The following is a 12,987-nucleotide window of genomic DNA, read 5'->3' on the forward strand; positions in this document are numbered from 1 at the left end:
AACAGAAGTTTAGAAGGAATAAGAAGGATGTCAAATGTATTTTGAGTACTTATGTTAGTGCCATTTCTTGACACACTTTTCTAAATATTGCACGACACTACCGGCAAAAACTGTAGCCTTGTGCCCTTGTACCTGAGTAGAAAAATACAATAGAAAGTATTAACATGATATTGAACACACGTGCCTTAGCGAACACGTGTATGGATATTGCAAATTAAGAGAAATATAATCTTTCCAAGGTGAAAATCAATCAAATAATGGGGCAGAAACATAATGTGTTCATGCATGGGTCGTGTCGTATTCTGCTTATGCAACTGACATTATCTCCGTGAACCCGACGCCTCTGCGAATTCAATTTCATTTTCAGGTCGGCCGTTTCATTAAATGCAATGAGGAGATTGCACGCCATGCCTCAGTCACAAACTGGAGCCTTGTAACTGAGTCAGTCACACCAACGAACCTGACACCAGACCGACAAGAGACCGATCACAAAAATTACACTACTCCCAATGGCCAACTGTCAGTCAGTTTGGAGTCGGTCTTGAGTCGATGGGGTCGGTGTGACTGAGGTTTTACCATGCAAACAAGAGAACAGAAAATCCATGTATATACAGTGCTATATTTTCAGTGAGTCTCCAGAAATGACGTGAAAGGATGCAAAAGAACGCAAAGTAAAGAAGGCAAATGAAAAGGAATCAATTAAAAAAACGTTGTTAAAGAGTAAGTCTATATTAATTGTTAAAGTCTGCATGTACGTCTTCATATGCTCTGGTGTTGGAAATAGACCTCTGTCTTGCCATATCGTATCAATTCTCTTGAAGTAGCCCCTTTTCATTTCAGTTTTGCTCTCAAAATCCCCGCTCTGCTCTATTCTCGTATTGTAGTTTTTGGTCCAGAAAAGAATGACGACCTGTCTGAGTCTCTTCAGAACCCTTGCCGGGCGAGTGGGAACTAGGTCAAGCGGGTCCTCTCATTTACGCCGTTAGCATTTATATTAAAGTCTTTATATCATCATAATAGTTAGGAATGGTTATTTGACGTTATCCTGGCTCGGGGGAGAGAGTTGGTGCTAACCAGACCATCGGTATTTATTTGTTATTTATATTGTTAGTATTATTATCATTATTATCATTATTATTGTTAATATTATTGATATCATTATTATTATTATTATTATTGTTATTATCATTATTGTTATTACTATTATTATTACTATTCTTAGTATTATTTTTATTATTATTATTATCATTATTATTATTATTATTATCGTTATTACTATTATTATTACTATTCTTATTATTATTATTATTATTATTATTATTATTATTATTATTATTATTATTATTATTATTATTATCATTATCATTACTATTATAATTATCATCATGGACAATAAAAGCAATTTACGGGAACATTTATTTTCCTGATTTTAATACTGTTTAAGTATTTAATTAAATATTATTATTATTATTACCTGTAAATGCTCCAAAATTTGTTTAAATAACTCTACTTAAAACTGAAATGTTAAATCACCATTTAAAACGGCCGAGGAGTGACCACTCTTTCAAAATGTCTTTCAAAATGTCAGATTGATATTTTTAACCTGCTAGATTCAACCTTTATAATGTCGGATCCAGCATGTTTAAAGTGTTAATCTACCATTTTGAAAAAGTGGTTACTCCTCGGCCCTTTTAAATGGTGATTTAACATTTCAGTTTTTAGAGTGGGCCGTATGATATGAAAGCTACATGAAAATGCTACATCATCGGGTTCTTCCTTCATAGCTTTGTTTAGATAACTCTAGGTTTTGAAATGCTAAAATATCGAAAATGAATGTATAGGACTAATATAAAAGGGTATAACCTTTCCCTTCTAACAATGTCAAAAAGGGTAAGTGCATCCTCAATATAACTTGGTTTTATTAAAACGAGAAAAAACGCAATTCACAGGAACATTCATTTTTCTGATTTTAATACTGTATAAACTATTTAGTGATCTAGATAAAAATGTGAAGATTCAGGGAGATACTTGTATAAAGAACCTGACGAGAGAGCAATCGCATTGTTGCTTAGTACATTGGAAGCAATTTTTGCGGCACAATAACGTCAATGAAAATATTATGACTATTCAATCAGTGCACGTTTCAATGGATATGCGTCACAGCACATGTCATATAAACTATACTAGTCGAGACCCCGTATTATATGAAAGCAACGTCTACATGCTTCCTCTTACAAAGATGTATTTCGATTCACGTTAAATCTAAATTGTTTAAATGTTAAAGTAGAGAAAATGAATGTGAAGAATTACTATAGAAAGGTTATAACCTTTCCCTTCTAACAGTGTCAAAGGGTAAGTCCACTCTCAATATAATTTGGTTTTTATTAAAAACGAGACAAATGAGAGAAGCAGATTGCGTTTGAGGAATATCCGAAAGAGAATAAGAAAGTTGTATTTGTAAACAGCTTAAATCGAGCCATATGCAACTCCTTGAAGTACATTTCCTTTCAAAAGAAATTCAAACAAAATTAAATGTTCATGTTTTATTTTGAAGGAGTACAATTGTTTCATGAAGGGGTCATAATACCGTGTCAAATGAAAAAAATCTTATGAAAAGAAAAATTATATACAAAAATGATAAAGCTATAAAAAAAAAAAAACGATATTCATCGTTTTTATACATTGATTATTTGATACACATATGCAATCAACGAAGGTGATGTTTACATATTTTCTTTAAAAGGTCCTTATCTTCCTTTACCTCCCATTTCTTTGTCTTTTGCCTCTTTTCTTTCTACGCCAAAGCTAGTGTTCTAAATTTACTCTGAATAATAAAGAAAATGAGTGGTGTGTGAGCTTTCATATATTCTTCTTTGCATAGCACAACATTTGATAATACAAAAAGTTTTCTGCTAAGTATACAGAGCTGACAGCATTACTCAATTAGCAGAATTAAAAATTGTTTTCTTGGACCTTAAAGGCTTACCAAAATCTTGCAGACACTAGAATTCGCGAACAACAAATCTCTTTAATCTCAAATGGACTTCACGGAGAGGGAATTAGCTTGTTTGTTATTCTTCACGGGGCCTCATTACCTACGCCTACATTCGACAACAATAAACAGAAACCAAATTACTGACTCCCACTTTCATATAATTTTATAACTGCCATAATCTTTAATAGTCAGCTGATTGGAAACGTGACCGTCGTCAGATAGTAACGTAAGTGAAATTGACTCGGAAACATTGTTAGAGGTCGATGAAAAAACTGCGTTATTTTTTTAAAGAAATGTTACTAATTATATTCCTTCTACTGTACTAACCCTTTAACATGTACAAAATACTAAAACAAAATTCCCAAACCACATATATATTTATGGGTTTCTGTGAAGGAGTCACTGTGCGATATTCTTTAACAGTAAATTCTCCCAACCATTTTGAATTTTCTCAACCGTTTTGTCCATGAAAATAAGACATAAGACGGGCTTTCAAAAATCTTTCAACGCTTAGATGTCTGGAATGGTATATAGAGCCTGAGAGCTAATCTATTACTTTATGCCCATGTACATTCACCTAAAATGTAATTAAATTGTAATAATATCGTTGCGAGAATTAAAGAATCGATCAGATCAGGTTTCCCATTTTTTATCATCAATAATGGTCTGTTTTAACTCAAACCTTTAGATTATCTTTAATTATACATCTTGAATTGAGGTAACTACTTTAGCACCATTTTCTCTCATCTGAACAATGCTACCAAGTCCCTTTAATGAAAAATTTACTTCAAGAGGTCTGTCTGAGCTAGACTCATTAGACTCATCAATCAAGACAATCGCCAGTGTAGAATTCTATGTTGCTATTTACAGCGTTCATTGTATAGTTGCAAGCATCGACAGTCTTGGTCTCACATTTGTTAAAGCAGTATTAGTACATGCTTTGAAGAAGGATAGCATACTTTCTTCTTTGCAAGTATTTTCATAATCACCTAACTTTATTATTGATTATTTTCACTTAAAGATAAACTCCAGTTCTGGTAAAAGAAAAAAGAAAATTAATTCTCACAGAATCAAACGAAACTTACACTGAATGTTCAAGATTACAAATAAATGACATGTGCCGAACAATTTTGGAAAAAAATGTATACTGGCTGAGTAATGAGCATAGAAAGACAAGGAAATCGAGGTAGTCTAGCCCCGACACCATGTGTGTTGTCCCATATATAGCTTTCTGTGTACAGTGCTTGTTACTTTACCAAGACTCGGTCAAATTTATCATGATTTTGATGACTCCAGAACCTTGCAGTGCACACCAATACTTACATGCTACATGATCAACTGTTCCTGATCCTTTCCACACCTTTTCTTTCACAACGAATCGCATTACCAGTACTAAAGTTTATCTGTAATCTCGTAGAGATTTGTTTCTATTCCATATTTCTCTTCCTAATGACCTGCAGGGATTACCAATGGTTTGAAAATTCAAGAATAAACGTTTGGCACTCATTAGAGAAACCCTTCTAGGAGCATGTATTTTAATTTTTTTTCCCATCACATATTTATAGAGTACTTTTATTTGTATTCATGCAATCAACTCTCAATTTATACAATCAACCACGTGTATGGTCATGCGAGGTACATGATAAAGGTATTAAACAAGGAAATAATTATGAAAATGAGAAAGCTCCTATATATAACGGAAAGGGGAAAGCACACCAGATAAGACGTAATGCGATATAAATAAATACAGCCTGATTCTTTATTTACATTTTATATCTAATGCCATTTCTGGCAGTTCTAAAAAAGATGAAATTAATTAGGTGAACCAGAAATGTAAGAATTATCATCACCATCACGACACTACTCTAGTATATATTTAGTTAAAAATGCTGATCAATTCACAAATATAATAATGATAATCAAAAAGTCAAATAAAGATACACGAGAGATGCTTTAAAAATAAACATGCTTAACACTACTGATTGGTTGAAAATGATAAGAAATTGACACTTATCAGACTTCGAATATATATAGATAAAACAAATTTAAAATTTAAAATTACTTTCAATTTATTCTAAATTTATTTCTTAGATATTTGTGTTTCTTCTCATGAGTGCTCTGACTACATTTTGTTGTAGTAGAATTGTCAGAAATGAAACTGTTCTAATTATAATAACACTTAGAATTCATCCTCAATAAGCAATTAAAGGGTAAATAAAGACAATTTGTGTTATATCTATCTGAAAACATGCCTACAACTATTGTTAAGTGCATTTTCATGGGAATAATGATATTGGACAGTGTTATAAGCGTTTTAAATAATTAAAACATGTTCACTTTCATGTTACCCGCTCATTTCGATTCTACTTCAAAACTTCCTTATTTTGTTTTGCAGTTCTCGTTACCCCCTTCGCTTTGACACAATTTTATTTTATTCCAAAAAATATGAATTCTGTCATAGTTTTTAAGTGTACGTTAATGAACCTGCCACTCGCTTTGCATACATTTCGGTGTGGTATTCTCACCCCCCCCCCCCTCTCTCTCTCTCTCTCTCCCTCTGCCTCCCTCTCGCCCTCTCTCTCTCTCTCTCTCTCTGTCCCCCTCTCTCTCAATCAATCACTCACTCACTTACTCTCCTTCCAACTCTCTTTGTTTCTCTGTCTCTGATTCTCCTTTTGTCTCTTCATATTTCTCATGATTTTTGTTTTTATTATGTTCTCTCTCTCTCTCTCTCTCTCTCACACTATTCACTCCCTCTTTCTTTTTGCCAATCTCTGATTCTCTCTACGTCTTTATGTTTTTTGTAATATTCCCCCCCCCCCTGTTTCTATCCCCCTCTCTCTCTTTCTGCCTATCTGTGAGGCTTTCGTCTCTCATAGTCCTGTCCCACCTTCCCCCCCTCTCTCTCTCTCTCTCTCTCTCTCTCTCTCTCTCTTTCTCTCTCTCTCTCTCTGTCTCTATCTCTTATTCTCAGTGTTCCAGTTTCATTTTCCTTGACTTCGTTCTCCCTCTAGAGTACATGAGACTGATAGGAGTCCGCTTGATGTATTACCAGCTTGAATTCATCATACCTATCGTCGTCAGGGATGATGAAAACCAATCAATAAGGCTTTACTTTGTGCATCAACACTGTTACCTAGACGTACATAGGCTTGTACTATGTGAGCACAGGTAATCAATGTCTTGAACACGGAGGGATATGGCACCCCACGACATCATAGCACTCACATGGGCCTGTCATATCCATAACGAACAAGGATGAATTATATGGCATCATCGTATTAGTGTCTCGTATCTACGGGTGGTAGGCAGCTCGGACAGACACTGCATTATCGTATCAGGTTACCCATCTTCGTTACCAGCACTATGACTAAACCACTGTCATAGCAGGCTTCTTACCGACCATCATACGAAGGACAAAGAGGTGATGTGTAATGCACTTTCAGCTTATACCAATGGCGTTGGGGTTCACGGTGCCAGTCATTATGTTGTCATAGGTGTTATGTTTCATCGGAGAAGAAAACAATATTGGATGACTGCGTGCCTGATACTATATAGTCATTGCTTACTATGGTATTGCTCTTATTTCCGCATTGGTTTAATACTTCCAGTACTTTATGCCAAATTCGTCTTTCATTACACACACACATGGACACACTGATATATATATATATATGATTTTTTTTTTTAGTGGTATTCGACACTCTCCACTCTCCTTCACTCTTTGCCTTTTTTCTCCCCCTGCAGACCATCTCTCTTATAGTTCCTCACATTCACCATATGATTGCTTATCTGAGCATAGACCTTTCTGTCTACATGATTATAGTCATGAAAGTGTTTGATACTAAAAATAACAATGATCAATACAGTCATGCTGATAATGATAATGCTGGTGCTACTGATGCTCATGATCATACTCATAAGAAGAAGAAGGAAAAAAAGAAGAAGAAGAGAAGGGAAGAAGAATGAAACGAAGAACAACAACAAAAAGAAGAAGAGCATACCCAATTAGAATTTTAACAAAAAAGCAAACGAAGAAGAAGACGAGACAAGAACGACGACAAAGAAGAAAATGATTTTCTTTCAAAAAACACAACATAAATAATAAGACAGAAAGAGAGGAAGAAGAGTAAGAGGAAGAATAAAAGGTAGAAGGAGGAGTACGAATACAGATATAGAGGAATTGTAATCAAAGGGTAGTTATATAGGGAATACTAGACTATCATTATTCTACACTTAACGAGCCACCCTATCCGCTCTGGATAAACTCATTATAATCATCCATGAATAGAATTGTTTTTAAACTTTCAGTTTCATTTTACAATGATGATATATGCTCCCATTAATTTTTCCAGACAGCAATTAAAGATGAGGGACAAGAGAATGAAAAAGAGAGCGAGATGAAAACAGGGATCAAAGAAAGCAGCAGCAGGAACAGGAGTAGTACAACAATGTAGAAAAAAGCGAAAGAGAGAGAGAGAGAGAGAGAGAGAGAGAGAGAGAGAGAGAGAGAGAGAGAGAGAGAGAGGGAGCACAATATCGAGAGTGCACTAAATTGTTGGGGAATCTTAGAAATTAAAAGAAAAATGGCATTACAATTAAATAATGAAGACTTCATGTTCGGGGATTCTCTTGCCATGGTTATTATTCCGACAATATCTTTCTATCTTTCCCCTTACCTCTTGCTCTCTCTCTCTCTCTCTCTCTCTCTCTCTCTATATATATATATCTCACTAACACACACACACAACCGTACTATCTTGATTTTGTAACTCTGCATCTCGCATACCAGTCCACTCTCCCTCTCCAGCCAAAAATAAAACTCAGTCACAACCATCACACCAAGAACACATAAAATCATACATAAATGAGTCATAAATCGATAAATATCTGGAATAGTTTCACGCCCTAACAATAGGGCAATTATTTATTTATTTTTTATTTGTTTTTGTTGTTTTCTTCTGTTCTTACATCACACACATCCATAAAGATCTGTTTAACCAATTGTGAAGATACAATTGTGAAGCAGTTGACACGACATGTAAGAAGTAAATATGACCATAGACAGTGAATAGTACACGAAGGATTTGCAGTACTATGACACAAAACGTTTAAAAGTTAAGAAATGGGATAACATGACAGCGTTATCTTGAAGCCAATTATAAACGCATCCACAACAACATCAACTTGGTATATATAATGTTGTGCCTAGAACATTGCGTTCAATCATAGAGTCAACAGTACAATGATAGGGGTATAGTACAAGAGATCTGTTGTCTAAAACAGTACTGGAACACAAGGTTAATTTTTATCAAGTTTACTAGTTATATGAACATTTTCTGTTTCATTTTTCATCTGGAATCCTAGCGCGAAATACTGATATGCATGTCTCATATTACCCTTTTAACGTTAAGTATCTGATTAAAACTATCGGCTTTCACTATGATTGATGTCATGTATACGGGCTGATCAGTTCTTCACAACAATAGACAGTCCTCGGTTGAGATAGTTTGACTGGCCAGGTCGCGTGATTTTCCGGACCTAGATTCCGGTGTTGACACTAACAACGACTGCTTCATTTCCTGATGAAGTCAGCCAAAAAGCTAGACTTTTTTATACAATAACACAGCGTGTATGCTTTCTATGTCAAATGATCTTTGGCAAGAGATGAACAATGGAAAATCATTTGAATCACAGTCAGTTGTGTCCATAATCAAATTTTCATTTTCAATTTCATTCACAAAGAAGAACTGTAAAGACCATTGTGTTGTTAAAACTGCGTAGCCTGTGCTTATCTAGGGTTTGTTAAGTGAATCTTTATTCAATTTTTTTTTGCAAAAAATGATCTATCTGCATGGGAGTTGACTTACATATTATGTCTTGTTGAAGGTTTTACTAAATTATTAAGTTTCATAATCATATATTTATTCCAGAGGAAGAAAACCGTCAATTACTCGACGATGAAAAGAACTGTAAATGCAATATTTCATTCAACCATAAGCCACGCACATTGCAGTGCGCTTTGTAGGAGCCATACAGTTTGCTATATATTAACGATACTGCATTCATCAGTCGGCAGTCTTAATTCAACAATCAACCCTTCATTAGTATTACACAGACCCCCAAGTAATGAGATTACGTGGTGATGCAAACCCGTTGCTATAGTAACGGGCCCGTTAAATGGATGCGAGCTCTGCCGTGCGTGTAAGATGGAGCGCCAGCGAGAGAGAGTCAATAATAATGTTAATGAGCTTCGCTCGTACTCGCCCTACAAGCCCACACAACACAGCGTTCGCCAGCATAGCCATTACACGTCGCCACTGTTTTGTGCATAATGAATAAATACTACACTATATAATTTATCAGAAATAAAAGATATCCGAATGGTAAAACCCGTAATCTATGGCAAGAAAATGTCTAAACAAAACCAAATCATTCGATTTTCTTCCTCCAAGAAGGAGATAAATAAATATCATTTGTGTTTTAAACTCTCAACTATTGCTCAAACCGTTTCACTGTTTTTGAAAGGTTCCAACAAAGCAGCAGGGCCAGCAGCAAAGAACGTTTTTATAAATTAATTGCAATCTATATCTATTTAGATGAAAGATACACAATCAGTTATGAATATTGCACAGTTATACAGATTGACCTTATGTGTTTGTGACCTTTTACAATAGTAATCCGCCGTCTACAATATGAATTTAGGAGAAATGATATATGCATCATCTTCCCTAGGGTACGATTATAAGAAGAGCAAAAACGGGCTTACTTCTAAAATGTTAAACAGAAAATGCTTCCCTTTCGTGAGTAACAAATCATATAAATGATATACAAAAGAAACCAAGGGATTCCACAAGAACGAGGATTAATAACGAATATAACTTACACGAGTGAAAATAAAATCGCACAAAAGTTACAAATGGCAACTGCAAATCATTACAAAAATATTTCGTTGTTCTTTGGTGTAAAAAAAAAGCAAAAGTCAAATTAATATAATAAAAAATGATCACAATCGAACACTATATCACACGACATTGCAGTTGGTTTACAACTCAGTAAGGAATGCATTGATATCTTAATCTTGTTTTATAGATTCCGCTTATGCATCGATCGTTAAGTACATGTTCTTTCCCCACAAAAACCCTTTTGCAAAATAACCGCCTATGCCTCTATAGCTGCTCTACATTCCAGCTAAGCAATCTTAATGGAAATGCCATTTGGTTGTGAACGGAGGCCGCTCTATGCCTTCATTCTGCTTATGTGATTGCCCATGTCATGCAATAAGAACAGAGCAAGAGGCAGTGTTATTGGGTTACACGAGATGTTATGCCGATCGAGGCCTGCGGAGTGAAAGCGAGGCAAGCGATGAAAAACAGCCAGTCTTCTCAAAATCAAAGGAAGATATAGAGTGAGAGAGGGGGAAGGAGAGAGTGAAACAGAACGGTATTTGATATTCTACCAAAAGATTGCTGGCTGTCTGCTTATCCATCTTCAGGCGGAGCTGTTTTTTTTTTCTTTTCGCTTTCCCCCTAGGCAGCCACGCGCCTCGCTGAAAGACAGCCATATCGCATGTATGATATCAATATTCGGCATACCATCTCGTTAACCCACACCCAAACATACTTCTTATCTACTGTACAGTATCTCCTGTTTACAAGTGCAGCAAAACAAATGATAAATATGCCTTCTTTGTGGACTAGCATGACACACATATAGTTTCTTGAACAAGTAAAATCATCTCAGATATATACATAGTACAATCAAGTATTCAGCACGATATACAGATATAAAACCTTTTAAACATTTCATCAGGTAACGCGGTGACTGACTGAGCAATACATAATTATATTAAGATTCTTCAGAACGAATCAAGTATATATATAATCTTGTTCCACAGTTAAAAGGTGTGGCTCCCTTATAAGTTAGATTTTCAATATGGTTATAAAATGAAGACCAGTTTTTCAACTGGCCTTCTACTGTTTATGAAAAATGCACAATCCCATAACCATCGAAACAGTTATTCAACTTCTTGCAAAAGATTTAAGGTCCGCTAGAACGTCCGTGAAGTAGTTGGAATTCTGGTTTATTCTCAGCATCTTTGAGCTACAGCTGTTGATGATTTTGATACACCTGGACCAGAACCTGTCCTTGTCCTCTTCGACCAGGAATGGTTTGAGGGGATAGCTAATCTCATTGCCCATGTAGCTGTAGGAAAGGTAGAGGCAGGTCAGGACCATGGCTTGGAGTTCGGACTCATTCTTGACCACTGCATCACCACTGAGGAGGTCACGCACGAGCATGTAAACGAAGACGACGTTGGCGGGGTTGAGAAAGTTGATGTCCTGCCAGCCCTGGATGAGAAGGGATCGGTCAACAGCCCTCAGCCACATAATAGCATCATTGGCATCAAAGCTCTTCAGATAGGGACATCGCCTGCAGAGGAAGTTTCCAAGACATTTCAGCAGCTCACTGGTTGAGCACTGCAGGATCTTCTTAGGGTTGGTTTGAACACCGGATGAAGATCGTAGCCCATGGCTAGACACCTTTCGGAAGCCATTCAGTCCATTTGTTGACGTTGTCGTCACTGTGGATCCAGAGACGTTGCTGATTTTGTGTTGCTTGTGTGATTGGTGGTGGCCATTCTGGGCGTTCGATGGACAGTGCGAATTAAGATTGAAACATGAAAACGACTTCTTGATGCTCGAATCCAACATTTTCGAGTCCTTTTTCTGAGGTGTGAGGATGGCCACGCTATCAGGATACTGCCTGTACACAGCATTGTTCGTGTTTTGATTAGAGTGATTCTTCGGTTTGAGCACGTTGTTATTCGCTTTATCTGATCCTGTCAGGGATTGCTTACTGCTGTTAAAGTTAGTATCCAAAGAAGTTGTACTTACTCCAGTGCTGCTTGTTTTCTTCTTGGAGACACTGAACATCTTCAGCCCCAGAGCACTAATAAAAAGGGCGGAATTGTGCTTTCGCATCGGCCGCTCACCAACCAGATGTATATTTTCCTTGGTGCTGGCTACATTCTTGCTGTTGTTGAGGTACAGTTCATTTAAGTTTCCTACACTGAGCGTAGTAGTGTCCGAATAGCCGCCATAATCGCCCCGATGAGGCTTTGGTGAGATCGACAAGACGGTACCCATGTTTGCAGGAGATATCTTAATGCTGAAAGGATTGCGAAGTTTTCTGCAACTGCAACTGCAGCCACAGACAGTAGATACCTCGGCTTGGAGTGGAGATAAAATCCCTCCAGATGTTGAACACAGCAACATATAATCTCGTCAGTCTTTGATGCACTTTACAGTGAGAGACAGCTTTTCAACAGAAACATTGAGGAATGTTGGCGATATTCACGGCTGTTTACGAAGAGAATCAACGAAATCGTGATATTTATCAGCAGCCGAAATGGCGTAGCACTAGTCTCTTTGACAATCAGATCGCAGACTGTTCCGTGAGCTGTGCAATGCTGCCTTTTGACTGCCTGAGCGAGTGCGGAGCTGTGACGTCACGACGCCTCGCCCAGCGCTGACTAATGAGCGTGCTTGGAAGGACGGTAGCTGGGGAGAATGCGCATGCGTGTTTGTTTGGATGCATCTTATATCGAATTGTCTGAGTGATGTATGCATCTGGTGGTACGAGGAGGGGAACGGAGATGGAGTCGCGGTTTTGTGATACAGTCGCGTGCCATCCATGCGCCTGCCTCTTAAATGTCATCCTCGCTGTGGCTTTTTTCCTCATCCTTCTCTCCTAGCCGCTCTCTCTCTTTCCCATTCTCATTTTCTTTCTCTTTTCACTTCTTAAGTTTTTTTTTCTCTTCTTTTCTTCTGAGTTCTGTATTGTCCTGTGCTAATTTAAAGGTCTCTAAGTATTGTTGAGTGTACACGCATTGTTAATAGCAGACAGTGTTTTCAAATTTTCCTTACTTCTCTTTTGTAAAAATTCCTCAGTTGTTGTATTCGTTGAATTCACCACAGAAGCAATTTATT

The 12,987-nt window shown here is 36.7% G+C and overlaps 1 protein-coding gene across 1 annotated transcript; it reads right to left on the minus strand.

The window, feature by feature from the left end:
• Positions 1-7,884: 7,884 nt before the first annotated feature.
• On the minus strand, positions 7,885-12,442 carry LOC589811 (cyclin-dependent kinase 5 activator 1). Its single transcript, XM_003724664.3, has one exon. The coding sequence runs from the start codon at positions 12,271-12,273 to the stop codon at positions 11,017-11,019; it is 1,257 nt and encodes a 418-aa protein (XP_003724712.1). The 5' UTR covers positions 12,274-12,442; the 3' UTR covers positions 7,885-11,016.
• Positions 12,443-12,987: the final 545 nt, after the last annotated feature.

This window comes from Strongylocentrotus purpuratus, unplaced genomic scaffold (assembly GCF_000002235.5).
Source record: "Strongylocentrotus purpuratus isolate Spur 01 unplaced genomic scaffold, Spur_5.0 spur5_scaffold_19, whole genome shotgun sequence".
In the NCBI taxonomy this organism is placed as follows: Eukaryota; Metazoa; Echinodermata; class Echinoidea; order Camarodonta; family Strongylocentrotidae; genus Strongylocentrotus; species Strongylocentrotus purpuratus.